The sequence below is a fragment of the Mercenaria mercenaria genome, chromosome 5, assembly GCF_021730395.1.
Source record: "Mercenaria mercenaria strain notata chromosome 5, MADL_Memer_1, whole genome shotgun sequence".
NCBI lineage: Eukaryota > Metazoa > Mollusca > Bivalvia > Venerida > Veneridae > Mercenaria > Mercenaria mercenaria.
Window position 1 is genome coordinate 13,580,279 of NC_069365.1, and position 21,177 is coordinate 13,601,455.

Sequence of the window (21,177 nt, forward strand, 5' to 3'; positions counted from 1 at the left end):
ATAGAAGCAACATTTCATTCAGACGAGTTCAAACACAAAAAATAACAATATCTTACCCTGAAACATATGGGTTCCACAGCCGTACAATTCTATCCATTCCCCCTGTCACTATAATGTTTTTATCTTTTGAGAAATCAAAGCACTTAACACCTTTATAAACTTTGAACACTGACTGGTCAGTCTCTAGCCTGTTTTTCATTTGTCCGTATGTGTATTTGTTTGTCTGTTTCTTTTCCTGATTGGACGATATAATATTTGTATCACGGTTATCTTTCTGTTCCTTATTTTCCTTCCCCGCATCTTTTAATTCTTTCAACTGTTGTTCCACATGTGTACTTCCTGTTGTGCAACCTGCAAAAAATAATATATTCATCAACATTTTTTTTTATGTTTATAGAAATATGAGCATACAAGACTCATACAAAATGCTAGTCAAAACTTCAGCATCATTCAATTAACAGAAATATTAATTTTTGGCAAAAATGCCAATATACAATCTTATCACATGACTCCTTGTATAAACTGCAAGCAAATAGTTTGTGATCTACTGGTCTATACTCAATGCATGTTTACTGAGCTAACAAGTCAAAAATTTAGAAATAAATTTTTGACGCTAAGTAATAAAGCACTTACTGAATGGCTTGTCAGTCAATAGTCAAAATTTGACTACTGACCGGCAAGCCTTTCAGTAAGTGAACACTAAGAAATCAATGATATCTGAACGGGACTACATTTTGTGGATTTGCTTGGTTATGTTAGTCTAGAAAATCAATTCCCAACAAAAAAAAAGATTGCACTAATTTTCCCTTTAAACTTTTAAAATCTTAAATATTTAAGCCATTTTGACCAAAACCACACATTATGCAAACATTTTCGAAAACTTCTCTGCATTTAAACAGCATGTCCTCTGTCAAATCATAGCAGAACAAATAACAACCAGAGAATGAACCCAGCTATATGTCCTAAAAATGTCTTGTTATCAGAAGCTACCAGAAAAAGACACTTTCAGCCTGATACATGGTAACCGTTGTCAACATCTAAAAACAAATGCTTAAAGGAAGTACTTACCTATAACAAGTGCAGTGTTGGCATGATTTGAACATGAAATCACCTGTTCTATTTCATGATAATACTTCAACTGGAAATAAAATTATATTGTCTATAATAATATAGTACATGTATCTATTTCTAATTTAAGACCTTAACCCTTATCATGCTGGACAAGACTGCTTCTTGTGACCAGTGTAAATCTTGAGTAGATCTGCACTGTTTGCCATTCAGTTATTATCTTTTTGGTAAGAACCACTTTTAACAGTCAATGGTACTGTCAAAACGGAAAGATGAACAACTTTAGAAATTTAGCAGGGTAAAGGTTAAATAATCTCTAACAAAACTATACTTCATAATACCTAAAATTATATCCTGTAAAGGCAGAGTTCATTTGGAAAAAATGTCATTGACAAAGCTTTAATATCATATTAACAGAACCCATATTCACTTTTTTTAGTCTAGTCAATTTGGATTTAAATGATCAAGGAGTATTTATTTTATACCCCAGTCACACATATGGTGCGGATAGCTACATTTAGCCACAGATAGAAACGTAGTAATCCGTATCGATCCGTACCTGAACCATACCTTAAAGCAGTAATCCGTATCAGTATGTACCAATCTATATCAATCCGTATCCGAGATACTTTATATAAATCCATTAAAAGATACCTGTTGTACCCAGTCCCCATGGACAGCCCAGCGTATAAAGTTAACATTAGGTCCTACAGCATCATTCAGTGATATACTTGCTATAAATCCATCATTTTTAGGCATCTTTTTCCAAGTTCTACAAAAAAGGAAATATGTTCTGCATTAAATGACTGTGCTATACAATGTATTTTCTTATTTTCAAATCCTGAACAACTAAGAATTGTAATAGATAAAAAGTTTCATAAAGAAATAATATCAATGAAAACTATATTATAACATTTTAAATCTATAAATTTTGGTATCAAACTACTTTGGAGGTGTCTTAAATGGCAACTTGTTTTAAAAGCTTTTAAAAAGCTGTAATTTCTGTTATATACAATTCTGCATACTACGAATACAGACATAGACTCCATTTGATCTGCTCAAGAATATTGAGTAATATTAAGTGAGCCTCATTCTCCTCCAGTCTACCCAGTAGTTATATATACTGGTAAGCAAAACATTCCCAGTAGAAAACTAAACCATAGGAAAAGACCCAATAAAACTAGGTCCTTCCACAGCCCAATAAGGTGACATAGCATCCAAGCCCCATCACTATAAAAAGGCATTTCCACAGCACCTCCATGAACTGGTGGAGCTTTTACACCCACCTATTCGTATGCACCCATGAGCATCTACTTCCTGATCTGTAAAGTATTTTGTATTTAACCTTTACCCTGCTAAATTTCTAAAATGGACTGGTCCATCTTTCATTTCGGGCAATACCATTTATCATATGAAGGAGTTTTAACTGAAAATTTACTGACTGAATAGCGAACAGTGCAGACCATGACGGACGTGCAGGCTGATCTTGGTCTGCACTGGTCGCAAAGGCAGAATCACTTGCCGCCAGCAGGCTAAGGGTTATATATAAAGCTGGTATCTTTGTAACCACTGTTGCATTTTTACACACTTGTTCACTCTGATGATTTGACCTGCAGTGCTTGGGTTTCATAACTCTGCTCTGCATCATTACAAAGATAATGCCCCAGTTTTTACTTTTAGTATTTTCGTTAAGTTTTTGGATATAAGCTGGTAATTCTTAATAACCACTTGTGGGATCACACATCTTTTCACTGCAATGAAGTGACATGCAATGATCAAGTTCCATAGCTCTGTTCATCTTCTCACAAAGTTATGCCCCTTTTTAGCTTGATTATTCAAATAATAGTTTGAACTATTTTATCTCAACCATTTTGTTGGTCTCTGCACTCTGATTTGGTTAAGTTTTGTAACTATGTTAGCTGGAATGTCAGGAAGCACTTTGTGGAAGGACTCACTGGGTCGTTCACTGTGATGATCTCACATGCAGTACATGGTTCCATAACTCTGTTTTGCATTTTTACAAAGTCATAGCTTAGCAATTTTTTGTTTTGTATGTAGGCTGGTAATTCTCATTATCCACTAATAGGAGTGGATTGAAACTTCACGCATCTGTTCATTATGATGATATCTGTATTGAAATGCACAGGTCCTATAACTCTTTTTTTTGTTGCTTTTTCACAAAGTTATGCCCCTTTTTCAACAATATTTTTGATTTAATCTGTTGTCTCACCAAGCATCATAAGAGGAGATAGTTCTTTGACTCAAAACTGTTGCCCATTTTGTATGTCTATGTAGAGATAGTACCTAAGTTTTTCAAATCATAGGTCTGAAGTTAAAAAGCTTTGAAATGAAGACAAATGTCCATATATTTCTCAAAAACAGAAATATAGACAATATTTTAACCAGAAGTGTGGAGTTATGAGCATTTAATATTTTCATGTTAACGAAAATTTTGTGATCAAGGAAATGTAACTCTTCTTTAACATGGAGAGCATAAACATCAAAGGGACATAATATAGTCAATATTTTCTAATTGGGAGCATTTGATTTACATTCAACTTTGATCTGGATTGCTAAATACTGATCCATGATACTGTGTGCTAAAAATTTAGAACATCTGGAACAGTCTATTAACAGCAAAACTATGCTTTAGCAGAATCTAAATATTGAAGCTCTAACTTGGACTCGAACCCAGGACCTCTCACACCTAAGGCAGACACTCTACCACTTCCCTATAACAGCAGTAGCTAATAGCTATGCAGTTTAATTGCTGAATTACATTGCGTGAACTGAAACAATAATCGGTGAACTCCGGATTATCGGCGTATTCGCTTTGTTACCTAACGGCAATTTTTGTGTAAAGAAAAAATATAATCTAATGCTGACAACGTCATAATCGGTCAAATCTGCCCAAATTTCTCTGACGTGTTGTTCAGAGTATGAACTTACTAACTGGTAGTACCAGTGAAATATTTCTTACACTGAATCTTTTAAATTTGCCCTTTTTGCAGCTGTCGAACGGCAAAGACGGTGAGTTTTGTCCAAATATAAGTAATTATTTTACCAGTTTTGAGAGGATTTCAATTGATGGGAAATTACAGTTACAAACTAAATACCTTTCTGCAACACATGGATTCATTAGCATTCACTGTCAATCAGTATTATGACTAAGATCGACTGTCATTCATTCATTTCAAAGTTTCATAGACAGAGTCCGTTGTTTACATTTTTGTCGTAACCGGTGCACTTGTAAAAATCACTTTAGTTTGAAAAATCAAAGTATGCGAAGAGCTATGGTACGGTCTCTAGTCTATGTTTGCATTATTGTAACTCTCAATTTGAGTGACATGGCTTTTGAATAGTCAAGCATTGCAGTTGTTGTCCTCCAACAGCTCTTTGTTATATAACCATTTCAAGGTTTGATCTTGTCCTAATTTACTATCCACCCAACTCACTCTAAATTCAGTTGCTTTTGTACTTATATTCAGGAAGTCTGAAAAGCTAGGTGAAGTTCTGCTTGCAACTAGCTATAAATAAAAGAAATTGCAAATTATTCTGGCTTTCATGTTGTTACTTTTTATGCTCTCAAAAGAGTTCATTTGCATGATGTATATTTTGATCATGTTTTCAGAAAAGATTATATACTGATTTAGTAACTGTGTATGGGAGTTTTTCACAATGAATGATGTTATAACATTCTCTGAACAAACACCCAAGACTCTACTTTTTTATCCAAGACTTTTGGTATATGAGTCTTTGAGAAAATGGAGGGGTGTCAATTTACCATACACACGTATATAGGGGGGTTAACTGAAAATGTTTTAAGCATGTATTTGAATAACTAATGATATGCCTCTGTAAATCTAGATGTCTTTGAAAAGTTACTTGTTCCATTTTGTATGTTCAGTTATATATTTATCTAAATGTTTTTTGTCATAGCAATAAAATTATTGAGCTTTCATGGGGATTGCAGCAATACCAAGTTTGTATTCCCTCGAAAATAGTTTTTGAGCTCTTATTTTATTGTTTCTCTAAAACAGATTTGAGAAGGCAACTAGCTGTCACTGTGGGCCTCTGCGTACTTTGGATTTATAAACTTTTGATAGAAAAATACAATACTGACTTACAGTTTGACAACTGATTTATATATATTTAGAAAATGTCATATTGGAGATAAAAGCTCTTAATACAAACCTTTCCATAATATCTTAGTTTTTCTTCTCTGTCTATCAAAATATAAAATGTTCTTTATTAATTCTAGTTCAGCTGACATGCACACTTGATCCACACTAATCCTTTAAGGCTTGTGAAGTTGTTCCTTATTCAGTATTGTTTAGAGAAAATTCTTTTTAATTTTAGCAACTATGCACTTGCGGATTAAATTGTACCGTCTAACACTTTTAAATTTGATTTCAATTTAGACCTTATATTAGTCCAAAAGGAGTTAAATTGGAATTCAGATATGTGAATTAATATGAAAGTTTTATTTATTTGTGTTAATTGGTAGAAACAGTGGCAGTATGAAATGAAATAAGAGCAATTTGTTAGATATGAATGATATTATTTGTCACAAATCATTATTTTCTCGTATTTCTTGTGTTATATTTAAGAGATAGCATCCCGCTAATCAATTCATTTTGCAGGTAATTTAAAGGAAATGTCTTCTGGCAAATCAATAGCTTTCACTGGAGTTTTCTATTTTGAGAATGACAATTTATTATCGTTTTGACACTTGTATTTGTTACTGTTTTCTAACTTTTCTAAATAATGTGTGATGTATAGAAATGATACACATTCAAATCAAAGGTTTTTAAGATGTTTGAATTGTAATGAAATTAGTATTAAAATTAAAAGACATTTATCTTATATTGACAACAAAAATGTATTTCAATATATGGTGTGTATAGTGGATGGAGTGTACCTTATAAACATTGTATACAGAAGAAAATATATAATTGATCTGTTTCGATATGGAGTTTAAGGACCTGCTGATGTGGAGATGATATCCATTATTTTAAGCATTGATTGACTTTGGGACAAAAAAGTTTGTCAAAGTATATGTTATACTTGAAAATTTGAAAAATTGAGGACTTAATGTTATCAGATTGACTGATGTTGGTTTGACAGATACTAGTGTTCCTTAAAGTGCTTATAAATAATGTTTTTAAAAACACCCCATTACGGGTCCCCGAGAAGGGATGTGACACGGAGGATATGCTGGGAAGATGATAGTACTGTTAATGTAACAGACGTCCCACTTGTAAGAGAAGTATGTACATTTTCTTCCATGTCAAAAGGATTTTCAAATTACCGTAAAATAAAAATGAAAAACATATAATGACAGAGCAATATTCACTACATTTGCCTACTGGCTAAATAAGCTAAAAAATTCACAAAAGTTCTGCTCTTACTAGTATGAAATATATCACAAGTTGACCATTTTTATACGCCTTAAGGGACGTATTATGTTTTAACCCCAGTGTCCGTCTGTCAGTCCGTCTGTCCGTCTGTTAGCAATATTGTGTCCGCTCTGTTACTCTTGAACCCCGTGAAGGATTTTGAAGAAACGACACAAATGTTCACCACACCGAGACGACATGCAGGGCGCATTTTTTGGATGGCTTGCTTCAAGGTCAAGGTCACACTTAGGAGTCAAGGGTCATATGACTTTGTTTCATGTCCGCTCTGTATCTTTTGAACTGCTTGAAGAATTTTAAAGAAACTTGGCACAAATGTTCAGAATACCGAGAGGACGTGCAGAGTGCATGTTTCATATGGCTGGCTTCAAGGTCAAGGTCATACTTAGGGGTCTAAGGTCATACCTTTGGGCATATATTGCTCTGCATTGCGGTGCAAGCCTTTTTAAAATATTCGTACTCATACCTTATTTCCTATTTTAACCTTGTGAAAAATATCTGTTTTACAGTAAGTCACATATTAAAAGGTGTTTGGGAATGATTTTGATAATACTTACATCTTAAATATGTTCACAGTGTGGGATTAGTTTTTTTTGTTCTTATCCCCTCCATGTTGGTGATTTCTTAAGGGGAAAACAATTTCAAACTAATGATAATCAATTTTGTAATGGTATGCATACTTGATTTTATACTGCATGGCTACCTTTAGAATTAGCAGACGGCAATTTGAATATCTTTGTGACATGTAATCACTATGCAAGAACTTATCTTTTATGCTATGAGTTATATTAAAATGATAAATGTAACAATACTATCAAAGGGTCGGTGAGGGATAAATTTGAAATATTGAAAATCAAATCAAAACTTCGAACAACTAAAGGATTTGCATCAGACGGACATTAAATCTGAGGAGAAGTATTGCTTGTCAGTTTTGAATTATTTGTAAATCTGAAGGATCTGTATACTGTAGAGATTGTTTTTTAAAAACACATCTAAAATGGTGAGTGAATCAAACTTACAAAATATAAATTATGGGATTTCATTTATTTTACAATCTGTGTATAAAATATTTAAACAAGAGTGATATTAAACATGGTCGGAATATTCTATGATATTTTCAACTTTTCATATATTTCTGTTAGAGATTTATATAAGGCACAAGATGTTTTAAGGACGTACATATATGAGCCGCGCCATGAGAAAACCAACATAGTGGCTTTGCGACCAGCATGGATCCAGACCAGCCTGCGCATCCGCGCAGTCTGGTCAGGATCCATACTGTTCGCTTTCAACGTCTATTGCAATTAGAGAAACTGTTAGTGAACAGCATGGATCCTGACCGGACTGCGCAGATGCGCAGGCTGGTCTGGATCCATGCTGGTCGCAAAGCCATTATGTTGGTTTTCTCATGGCGTGGCTCATATATTATTGCAATTACAAATGTACGTAGATTTAGATCCGTAATAAGAAATATGTTATTTTATTACCTTTTATAAAATGTAATTTAGTATATTTTAATAATGTGAACCAAAAGGCATTTTTGAAAGTGAATGTAATCTCTGAATTTATTTAATATACTGTGCAGCCAAGATAGACAAAAGGGAGGTAATTATAATAAACACAAATTTCATAAATGTAATTCAATTGTTCTTATAATTTGTTCATAATTTTTTGTACCATTCCTTAGTATATTTGTCATACATGTAGTGAATTTCCCTTTTTGGGAATGTGTGTGAAGAATGGTGTAGTTTAGTTTAAAGGTGGTTAAATAGATTATGGTCAACAAATGGATTTTTTTAAAACTTTACCAACTGATCATTTACGCTTTTTTTGTGTTCATCGAGTTCTTAAAACACTCCTGATTTTTACTGGAAGTATTTTTAAACTTTGATTTTCCTATCCTGGTTGCCAACCAAGATAGCATTATTTTAGCATAAGTGTAAATTTAATAAACACATTTTGCCAAAGGAATGTTTTGAATTTAAGCACTACTGTATTAAAGTTGTCAAAGATTTGTATTGACAAGAACATATTTTCATTAGAAATTTATGCAAGTTTATAAAATTATTATTACCTCCCTTTATCTATCTTGGTTGCACAACCAAGGTAGATTTAAGATAAATTAATTCCGAAGCTACAAGTTGTTTCAAAACTTGCCTTTTGTATCAGGTAGTTGAAATGTTCCAATATATATAAAATGCAAATGTAAAACTAGAAATTATATTGAACTTAAAAGAAATAATTCACTTTTTTAAACACTTTTGTATTAAAGGGAGATAATTACAAAATTTCATAAAAAGTAATAAATTATACATTTCCAATAGGGATTTAACTCTATGTAATGGGTCTTTTTGTTCCTTAAATAAATTTCTAACAGAATATATGAAAACTATAAAAATGTCAGAAAATGTTGCTCAAATGTGATTGACCACCTTTAAACAAATATTACCGGTACTCAGTTTATTATATTGGAACTTATGTTCAAACGATACATAAAAATGAATTCCGCTGCAAGTCTTGGGCAGTTGACAGGTGACATTGTATCATTGAAATCTTTACATTGTTTTTGCATTAATTGAAGTATGTTTTCTTGATGTCATTGTGGTGGTAAAAGCTATTTTTTAATGATACTCCCATGAGCTTCCAAGTGGATTTCCTTCAGATTTAAACTTTATTTCTGTCTATATCACTACATTTATTTCTATGATATAAAATGCAGTGTGTGTTTGTTTGTCTAGGCGTAAAAAAAAATGTTTGTTCCCGGTATCCCGACCTACCCTAAATTTTTGGCCCGACCCTGAATGTTTTTATGGCAGAGAATTTCTTTTTCAACTTTTTAACAAAAAGTTGCAAAACTGCACTTTTTATGCTTTAAACATGGCCAGTGATGTTAGAAATCAACTTATTGATGCTCTAAAGGCATAACCCCCTTATTTGTATTCATTTTTTGACACAAAAATTACCGTAGATACCCATGTATAATGCGCTGTTTTTTTACCCCTGGGACCACCCCCGAATCGTGGGTGCGCATAATACACAGGTATAGACAATTTTCCAACTTCGAAACAAGTTTGTTACCGATGTTCGCCATTTTGGTAAAGGGAAACTACTCCCCGCGCTTACTGTCACCGCTAAAGTCTAAGATTGCCGTTACGTTCCGTAAAAGATCGAATGGTTTACTTTTCTTTCAAACAAAATTAATTTCATATAAATTTAAAAGTATTTTGATGAAGGAAATGTTAATAAATCACAAAAATTATGATACTAATTAAAGATCGAGAATTATCGTCAACCGAGATCAAACTGTGAACAACATAATTGAAACGAGGTGACGCGCTAATTGCCGATAATTACTGGCTATTTGATCGTGACAAAAAGACTATCACACCTTTTGTTATCGGTTTGAATTGAGAAGCTCATGTCATTTTGAAAGATACCATTCTGAAATATTGAATCAGCTGCTATTTATTTATTCAAAATAGTTAATTAAAAAAGGTAAAACAACAAATACAACAATATTTTACTGGTTTTATTTTCGAGAAAACAAAAATCGATAGTACCGCGAGACCAAGCGGCTCTCCGCCGTGGAGATAAAATTTATTACCGGTGTCGATGTAAACTCTACTTTCGTTTTCCATCCATCTCAAAATTGACCAAAAATGTTTTTTTTTCCCAGGATTTTGGGTTAAAATCGGGGGTGCGCATTATACACGGGTGCGCATTATACATGGGTATCTACGGTATTTCAGAAAAGTCTCCCTTAATAAAAAAAAAATTCCAAAAAAAAATTCTTCCAATCTACCTACCCTAATTTTTTTGAGCATGTTACCAGAAACAAAGAATTTTTTTTTAGGCCCTATCCATCACACTTATAACCTTAGCCAGGATGATATCTTTTAAACCATGGAAGAAAATTTAAAAGAAACTTAGGCAGTGAGAGGGAGTGCAGGGAGCAGGAAGCAATTAAAGCTTTATCTAGAAAAAGTTCCAAATTATCTTTGTTTTTTGTAATTTTAATCAGCGTAACTTTGCAACTGCTATTAATGAATTATCTCCCTTTTTTACATACTCTTTTATCTGGATACTTGATTCCCTGGATATTCCCCTCTTTTTTTTTGTGCGCAGAAATTTTAATTTACAACTATCGAATAAATGCATTGAGTCGATGTGCAGAACTTCCGCTTTTCATCAATTACTGTTTAATCTAGACCTTTTCATCATAGGGCGGAGGTTGGGGAAATAAATCATGTCTCTGATGTAAGCAGCTCAGAACCTACCTGTTTTTCTTGTTATATTAATGTCAGCATGAACATCACATAAAAATGCAATAATTGTCTAATATTTTTATCAATATTAATAAGCACTGTAACAATATGAAAATTACAATATTCCTGAATATATGGTACAGCTCAATTAATTTAACTTCCGTTCCAGGCACCAAACCATTTTTAACAAATCAGCATGTGGTAATGTCAGCAATAATTGGCTTAATAATTTTCAGGCCAAGCTTTATAAAAAAATTTTTCTGATCATTAGTGTGGAGGTTTTAATATATGATATTACTGGGTATGCTTTATATTCTTTTCAATATTCTAAAAAATATTGAGATCTGATAATAGTAGAATCTTATTAAATCAAGTATATTTATATGACCAAATTGTCTTTCTTTTCTGGAATCGTACTAATAAAGAACGTCTACTTGAATCAATTAAAGTATTAACAATTCTAAATATTTCAGCTAACGTTAGAGTAAAAGTACTAAATTCTTGCACCAGTCTACTTCCATAGTAAAACAGAAGAAAAAAATGAGTTTAAGAAACAACATCGGTAAAAAGAGGTACAAAGCATAAATTAGTAATTGTTTTGGCCTATGTATTATTCCTAGAGTATATATTGATTTCCAGTGTTTATTACAAGACATTACCATATGCATATACAACAACTCAAAATAAAAGATGTAAAGGCAGCAAGCTTTCAAATGAAACTAAAATTCATTTTCTTTTACCTCTAGTGTGCTTTTTTGCATTTTCTTACCGAATGATTAAGTTGTGTTAGGTATTAATCTGTGTATTTATTTTCAGCTGTGTATTTAAAGTGTTATAAGTGACGATTACGTATTTTAGTTATCTTAATTAACTCTTTCAAGTTTTTTTAAGTGAAATCCTACCCGACAATTTACAAAGGTAATAGCTTCTTGGTCGTCGCATTGACTCCATTTAACAGCCATAAAATACAGAAAGTATGTCAAAAAAGAATTGACAAAATAAGGGAGAACCGACAAACGCAGTATTAAAAGAAATTATTTTCTTTTGATTCTTTCAGGCTGTTATAAAACTTACCATGTACAATTAACAAATAATTAATATTTCTTTTTAGAACAATAATTTGTGCAACCTTCTTCCGTTGATATGGTTAATATAAGCGATGTATTTTATTCAAAGAATACGTTTTTATACTATAAATTTGGTAAAATATAAAAATAAGATTCGTGTATCATGTAACAAAATTTCTGTAGACAATAGTGTGAAGTTTGTTTACTCTAAATTTGAGACTGATAAATTAACCTTTAGCCTGCTGGCGGCAAGCGGCTCTGCCTTTGCGACCAGTGCAGACAAAGATCAGCCTGCACGTTGAATGTCTGCAGTGGATACATGTACATGGACAAAAGTGTGAAATGTTACATGATGTGACGTGAAAAATTGTTTCTTGCTGACAGTGACGGTAAACAGTGAAGTCAATTGTTCTGTTTACATTAACAAATTTTATACAAAATGAATATGTAATAATATAGTATTCATTCAAACTCTTGTTTCATATTTATAATATGATATACAATTGAAAATATAAAAAAAAATGTAGCTAAAGTGTTTCAAACAAACTTGAAAAACGGCGTTAAACCCAAAACAAACAAACAAAACAAACAAACTTGAATGAAACACTCGAACTACCAGAAACGAACAATAGAGCTGATGCTCTGAACAATCGATTTCTTTATTTGATAGGTAGTATAACGTCTTTGTAACAGTATTAAAATATTATTTTCTCTTTCAGTAATTCCGTATGAGCTGACAGTCCCAACAGAATACATAGCATTTTCCGGCGATCTCGATGTTCTCTATAGGATTCCAGACGGTGTTTCTCTCTCAGATGCCTTTATTCGCGTGGCCTTAATAACAGACGACGGCGAGGAAGAAATCACAACTCTTGGAATCGATCCTAAATATCAAAGCGGAAGTAAAAAAGTTACGTGTGGAGTAATTGAAGTGGCAGGAAAATATGAATTTCAAATGTATATGTATTATGGTGGTTCCCTTTTAAAACGGGCGATTGTTATTGTACGATGGCCAGATATTGTGCTTCAGTTACCAAAGACCCATTTTGCTCAAAGTGATTCCGTCCAACTGAAACTAGACTCCCCAGCTGTGTGCAATCCAAGACTAAAAAGATATGGTTTTGAAATGCAGCTTGAATATGCAGACAACACCTCAGCGATCTCAATAGCAGGAAATCATGAAATCTTATATTCACAACCATTTTCAAATTTATCTGCTACAAATTTATTTGTTGAGTTTCCATGCTCGTTGTTCGACTTACCAGGAATTTACCGTGCCTCTCTCATATCATCATTCAGTGCAATATCTGTAGTGTCTAGAAGTAATTCAATGTTGACTACAAAAAATCCGTCTTACAAAATAAATATTTGGTCGGATACTATATTTCCGTGCAATGATAATAATTTGATGATAAACTATCAGTTGCCTCCGTGTCCTGGCACCAAAGAGAGTAATAAAATTCGGATATACATGCTTCGCCGGAAGTCTTCTGGGTCATTAGCCGCGCCTTTAGAACAAGTGTATGTGGAAGAGCGTCCAGCAGATCCGGACATCACATTCATCAAACCGTCGTGTGATATCTTCGAGACGGTGGCCGCTGGGTATTGCTTCCAGATTGTGACTATTGCTAGACGTGGCGTCATTATCAACCAGACAGAGCTTTGCTTATCGGCACATCCAGATTCAGGTAAGGAAAAGTATTGACTAATTAAAAAGAAAAGTAGTTCGGTAAAGGGTTGTATAGTTAAAAGGGAGCGTTGAATTGTGAAAACAGGGGATCGAATCTACTTTTAGTCACGTCTTTGTTGTTTAAACGATTTCTTGCAAAACTGGGCTTGGTTTACATTGATAATCAATGTATTAAATAACATCGATACACGTACTATGCCCCAACGATAACTTGATATTTACAAACATGACTATAAATAGATTAAAATGGAACATAGGGAATTCATCATTTTTCTAACATGTTAAAACCTAATATTTCTAGTTTCGTTACCAAGTACAATTTAGCTCAGGGGTAAAGCATACTATCCATCACAAACAGACATTTTGCCGTGTGGGTTCGAAACTCGGCATCGATATTTGATTTTTATTTCTTTTTTGCATGAAAAAATATAGATTCCTTCATGTGTTCTGTGACATCACGACAAAGAAATATCTAAAGCCGATATTGCAGATAAGAAAGGTTTAGCATTATATCAAAGATGATATTAATAAATTATATGCACTTAAGCGAATAATGAACATAATATTATGTTATATAAAGACATATGTGCAATGCAATTACAAACCATCAAAGAAAGAAATGAAAATATGGGAAAAAATCTGAAAAATTTCCTCATGAGGATTCGAACTGACAAGACGATTTGCTTTTATTCGATGGTTATCTGCATTTTACCCAACTGAGCTATGTTGCCGTTTACACAGTGTATAGTTAAAATGAAACAAATACTAATATTTACTTGTCAAGTAATGTGCAAGCATTATGAATTGTTATTTTATCAGTTATCATAAAATGGACTCGTCCTCGCGTTTTGGCGGGAATCACGTTATCATTGGGGATTAGTACGCTATGTTGTATACATTATCATGCGAGTGGTTACTAATAAACTTTGATAATGTGGCAGGTGAGTCCAATATGTCCAGGGGTGTTCAAAGATAATCCTTCATAAATCTACTGTGCAGCAAATATTGGATTTACCTGTATTGGAAAATAAACAGTGTCGACTGTATTGAGGTCAACTGCCACATTCTCAAAGTTTATTAGTACAACATTATTATAAATCAAAACAAGGGCCTTGTATAACAAACATTGGTTAAATAATAACACAAATATAGTAAATAAGAGAAGGATCGCTCGCTGAATGATCTTAAAACATAGGCTTGTCGCTAAGATCTTGATTTATTCTCCTATATTTGTGGAATAAAGAGTTGTGTTTACTTGGATGGGCATAGTCTACTTGTATTACACTTTAGATTTTTTGCTTATTGGTAAGTAAATTACGTAGTGATTACGTGAACGACTACAGTCTTAACAGACATTGACAGACTCAATAATAACATGAACACCGGTCCATATCATTTTGTCTGATAGTATGAATAAATCTTTTATTGAAGTGTTCATAAACTTTTCAAGAAAGGACTGCTAAAAATATAGTCAAAGCAAATAAACGATGATATACCCACATCATCTTGCCACTTATGCCGCCGGCGATGACGTCTTATAGCATGAATATGATATGCCTTGTTTTGAATTTGTTAATAATTGTACAACAATGGACAATGCCGCACTATATGAACGTACAACAAACTTGATATATTATATGGAACTTTGGCTTGAATTAATTCAAGAGATTGGTTATAAGCACCGCATACGTTCTATTGTACAATTTCAAAAGCATTCAGATTTAAAGACAGTTCTAATCAAAGAAGTATGTCTAAAATATACCACAATTTAAATCAGATCATGGCGTATCTTAAACGCCAGTGTGGTTAGTAAAACATTTCAAGAAACTCCAGTCCAGTACTGTAAAAATACATGTATGTATTTTATTATTGTGTATAGCACTGAAAATCTATAGTTTGTACGGATACCAGGGAGTAATCAATCTAATTTAATCTGATGGAATGTTCTTATATTCCCTATTGATCTGTCCGCGAAGCACGCGCGCGTTCTGTCGTTACCTGTCGTCTGATTCTGTGAGACTGTCTCTAACAGACGACATCATAAAGCAGAGCGTTTACCTGACATTGATGAGCTTCCTGTAGGTTAATTGATGAAATTTGATCCAACACGTTATCTGGTGGCGGCAGTATGCAGGCGATAGTGCTAGTCCTTTGTCAATGAAGGTTGAAGCTCAAAATAAAGCAAAGTCTACTGTCAGCACAGAAGTATACCTTTGTAAACATTGTGTTTTATTCTTATATTCCCTGACATTTTACAGAACTATGACTTACATATTTATGTTTGAATGTTTCAACTGGAACAGTAAAATCAATTTTCTGAACAAAACTACGACAGTAAACATAACGCTGCGATGAACCTTAATCCGACATGACGTTTTAGGTGAAGCTTGTCTCAGAATTTATCAACACATCTGTCTTGTTCTGAGATTTCAGTATTTGCCTCATTTAGTTCTGGAATTAGACTTATCGATGCTCTTTGCAAGAACCTTGGTCGTTACTCCTCTACTGATAAAACTGTTTCCATATACTAGTAGTTTTATAAATGACATTAACTTTTTATACATTTTCTTTGAAAAAAAGAAGCTCTAAATAAGCGACAGAATTCACGGTCAAAGTTAAGCTGTTTTAAGTTGTATGCAGAAACAGACAATATCAAAAGATTTTGTTTGATATTCTGGAAGAAGTCATCTTACACAGGATTTCAGTCTGTATTAAAACAGACTTTTCTAACTAGAAACGGAACCATTGATGTATACAGTAGAATTTATTCTCTCAAAAAGTAGCGGCAATTTTACATCGGATAACAAGATAAAAGTACAACATTGCTTAATGTCTTTGGCACTGAAAGTCTTTGCACATGAAAAATTAGAAATACTGACTGTAATATACGCCTGGATAAAACAGTTAATACCAATGAATGCAACAAGCGGTCTGTAAGAATTGCAATAATGTTTCTGCTTGTTTCAATCAGACCATCCAATATAGCTTCTGATACAACAGATAGACAATGGAAATAAATAAATGATGAAGAAAAAAAGCATGTGATGGCTCGCGTTATTGATTCGCACATGTCAGCTCAATGAAGGTTGTTTAATAAATGAAGCGGTAGTGAAAGAAGTAATTGAATGTTTGGCTTAATGTAGAATCAGCATGAATTTGTGATGAATAGTTCCGAAGTACTATATCATAAATCTCTCTAATATAATGGTTGGCAGATTCCATCTAAATGGCTTCAGAATCTGCGTTAAACAAAGAAATGAGTGCACACTTTTAATTAATAATGAAACCGCCAATTATTTGACGTATTTTCAGTTCAATTACATTTAAAGCATTTCAGTTTTGTAAAGTTTATTTGCTTGCAAAATATACGTTGTAACTGCACGTAGCTTTGAAGCATGAAGTATTGCTATACAAAAACTTCTTGCAACAATGCAAGATTTAGATATGTGTAGGTCTAGTAAGTCCGCATAAATGATTTTATATGTTTGAATCATTTCGTCTCAAGTAGTAACTACTTTATTGGGTTTTAGATTGGATAATGAAAAAAAGTAAACATTCAGTCGCAGTTTCCTTGCTACACTTGTTCGAAGTTCTTCTCTATCTCGACCACGGCTAGCGTGTCTCCGTTATACACTTGTTCGAAGTTCTTCTCTATCTCGACCACTTCTCTATCTCGACCACGGCTAGCGTGTCTCCGTTATACACTTGTTCGAAGTTCTTCTCTATCTCGACCACGGCTAGCGTGTCTCCGTTATAGATGCGTTGTAGGTTCGTCATCTAGCATCACATACACACTTTAACTGTGTTCACTTTTCAACCTCTTTTAGTCCTTCTAATACAGTTTTCAAGATGAAGTGATTTTATTTTAACTTAAATTCTCAGGTAATACCATTTAGCAGATGGCAGAGGTAATGACACTTGTCAAAACAAATACACAAAACGTTGCGGCTGTGATTGTCGGGAATTCTGATTGTGAGATATCTTGTCCAGTAATGATTGACTATGGAGCAAAACAAATGACACATGCGGAGATAAGAGGACCCTGATGAAACACAGATAATTTGTTAGAATGTCAATGTTGACATTGGATAATATTCACCCCCAGGGTTCATAGGGTCCTGGGTTACAGCAAATGACGATGTTGACCACTAGGTACATTACACTGATCGTATATCGATCTGGTCCGAAATATTATTTCCGTCTCTAATTTGACTAATTTCTGAAATATTGCAAAAAGGCATGTGATAAGTTTGTACATCTCTTTCCCCTCAATTTAGAGATTTTTAAGAAGGTTGTGTCGGTTCAAACTTTATTTGCGGCTTAAATTACAGGGTACACGGTCACCCAGACTTTAGTGTACTATACTAATAAATCCAGTCTGATGTTATGGTCAATAAAAAGTATAAAATGAACTTTGACTGTAAGCCGCCGCTTTGTATTTTAATGTCAAAATGATCAATTAGTGTCAGAAGTTATACAGGACCTCCCTGTGACACAAGTAGACTGAGAATAAATTGATGTACTCTCATATAGTCAAACATTTTGTTCTCGACTGTATTTATAATCTCGGTGGTCATTCAGAGCGGTCAGTGGTTATTAATGGTCATTTACCTGACCAATGACCTTTGACTCCCGTATAATTAATTTGTTCAAGGGATTTTAAAATCTGTCACGGCCTGCACATTATGGCTTCCCTGTCTCTATCGGAGAATGGATCTAGAGTGGAAAGCGTGTGAATAGCCAAACGAAACCTTAGTAACGCATTAAATTGATGAGTCGTATAAAAGTGGATTGATCAGTTTGGTTTTTCTAGCCCTGCTTGGTTCCTTTTGTCAGCACTTCAAAACTATTAAACTTCGTTACCTTAACTGGTAATGAAAGCCAGGCTTAACATGTTTAAATGTCTGGATTCGATTAACTTTTCGATTAAGTATTAAACAAAAGAGAAAATTGCAGTTGGGAAGGATTCTATCTACACTTTCCGGTTGAAAATCATTCTTGCTCGTGTACCTGTACCCATTCGCCTTAAATTTAATACGATAGATTTTTATTGTGGTAGATTTTATTTCAATTATCTTGACTATCATCTGTATTGACACAGGATTCAATAATAAACCCGTCCAGTTTTATTACGCGCCGCTCGCGAGAGTGTGATTTATAAAGTGTCGGTTTACAGCCTTGAGTGACCATTACAGACCAAATCAGGTGGCTTTTGACCACGTATATACATAAAGTCACGGTTATCAACTGATCAGTTTGATGTATATAAGTTTTAGTACCAAATTAAACCAATTTGGTGGAAAATTTCAGCTGTGCACCGCGATCCCAGCAAAACAGCACGTTTGTTTACATTTCACTTAGTGCGCGCCAAATTATGTTAGTTCGTTTGAAAAATGACATTTAGTTTTGTTTTATGTTGACAGTACGTGTTCCTCTTATGACCGTGGAATGCCTAGCTGAAATACAATGAATATGAATTATCAATTGATGTATTTTGTGTAAAATATTTTAAGCAGTCAGTTGTTTTATTGAAAATAAACGTGTTTATTTTTGCACAGCTGAAGCAAATAAAAACATGACTAATACCTTAAAAACATTCCAAAGCGATTGTCGACGTATATTAAGTTAAATACAGGATAAATTATGTAGCTTATATCAACCTTTTTCATTTTCAAGCCACTCGAATCGTTACCTGCTTCATCATTTGAGGGTATATATACCAAAATGAATATCATTCTTTGTGCAACATCAATTTTCTTGCTATAAAATGTCTACCCTTACAGCGCGTTGCTCACTGATAAATGGTTGCATTCACACTGAATTTGTTAAACTCCTATTATTTATTGTCAGAAAGTTATATACAATGAACAGTGAAATTGTCCGTAGAAGTTTAAATCTTAACCAACGAAGCAGCTCATAGATTTTGAAAACGATACATTATCTACAGCATTTGATCGAAAATAAAGAATTTGATTTATGTGAGAAAAATGCCAAGTTGCCCTTTTTAAAGACACACATTTTTTCTCCGTTATACCGTGTTCACACTAGCAGATCGGTTTTATTTTTATCAGGCACTAATTGGCTATAATTGGTATTTGACATTTAAAACCCATCAAAATATAATCTAGTTTGCGTCCACACTAGGCAAAGAAATGTGGTTTAAATATATACATGCAATGTTGGAAGTTAACAAATATTTTGCAATAAGCATAAAAAGGTAACAAAGAAGGAGGCTAACAGAAACAAGAAGGAGTCATCGATGTTTAAACTTCTCTGTTCATCTAAGAATTTCTGTTCATTCCATCTATAGTCCATTTTGAGCATCAGCATGACTCCATATAGCAATTTAATGTTTGTGTTTCATCAACACTCCAATTACATTTGCCAGCCATAGCATCAATTGTTTGATACAAAAGAGAAACACATGGTATTCTTCTGCCAAAAGGTAAGATCTGTTGGTTTGGGATTGTAAAACCAGTTCTAACTCACATTTGCGTTCACACTTGTAAAATAATGTAGTATTACTTTTTAATATGGTATTAAAACCACCTCCCGAGGTAGTTTTAATGCTACATTACAGAAACCACTTGACCTTTACATAATTCACGGTTTAAACCACATATAGTGTGGACGCAAACGAGTTTAAAAAATAAACCCATGTTAATATAGGATTAAAAACGTAGTCTGAACACGGTATTAGTGTACTTCTCCCTAAATGATTAATGACTGATTAAACAAAAATGGTCAGTACACGGACAATGGATTAAAATTTGACAGTTTGCTTGTTAAACAACATTAAAATCTAAATCAAATTGCCATTCAGACATTCTTGTAATTTGAAATACGGGCACTTGGGTTTCGCCAAGGAGGCGAAAATGTTTCATTGTCCATTTGTTTACATTAGACGAAATGAATACAACCCAATTTTAATTTTAAACAAGAAAATATCCAGAATAACTTATTGAACGCTGTTGGTCATTTGTCTGTGTCTTCAAGAGCATTTGTGTCAATGTAATGAGTGTGTCTGTCTAAAATAACAAGATCGGAGATGGAGAAAAATGGATTTGTAAGCCGGTTGATCCTCTCCGTGTCGTTTCTAGTCCCAAGGTAGTCATACATATAGATTGAAAACATAAAACCACCGCGGAGCATCTGTTTGTGAGAATGGAAGTGGCGTGATGTGAGACACAATTTATAACATAAAATCAGACAGCATGCACGCTGCGGCAGAGGCATGCATTGATGTGCATCTTTGCATTTCAATGCACAAAAATCATCCGGATTTAAACATTAATGATTCACCTGGTGTCAAATGTAAAACCAATTTTAAAATATCAGAGTAAGACTAGTTTATTGAGCTTTTTTTCTAATTGTGAATTTTACGGAGATTAATTAGATATCATGTCTATAGCCAGTGATACGAAGTCATTCCATGTATAAATATCGATAAAAACTAGTAGACGTTAGTAAAATAAAAAAAAAAAATCATACCTTTGATAGAACCGAGACACAAATGAAATTCAAGTGAATAGATTTTAATCAAACTTGATCATTTATACGGATTGTCCTGTCGTAAATTATATAATTTACCTTTTCGTTTTCTTGCAATATGTTTTCAGGCCGGTAAAATATCTATTAAGTCATGCCCCAGTTGTTTTCAAAACACGATG

General features: G+C 33.5%; 1 protein-coding gene across 1 annotated transcript in view; it reads right to left on the bottom strand.

Annotated features, from left to right (window-relative positions):
* LOC123556484 (WD repeat-containing protein 49-like) overlaps positions 1–21,177 on the bottom strand; it is a 106,626-nt gene that overhangs the window by 19,705 nt on the left and 65,744 nt on the right. Inside the window, exons 2-4 of the mRNA XM_053542709.1 lie at positions 1,723–1,841; positions 1,069–1,138; positions 57–351 (exon numbers count right to left, since the gene is read on the bottom strand). Of these exons, the coding sequence (XP_053398684.1) occupies positions 57–351; positions 1,069–1,138; positions 1,723–1,827 (470 nt within the window). The 5' untranslated portion in view covers positions 1,828–1,841. The remainder of the gene's footprint in view (positions 1–56; positions 352–1,068; positions 1,139–1,722; positions 1,842–21,177) is intronic.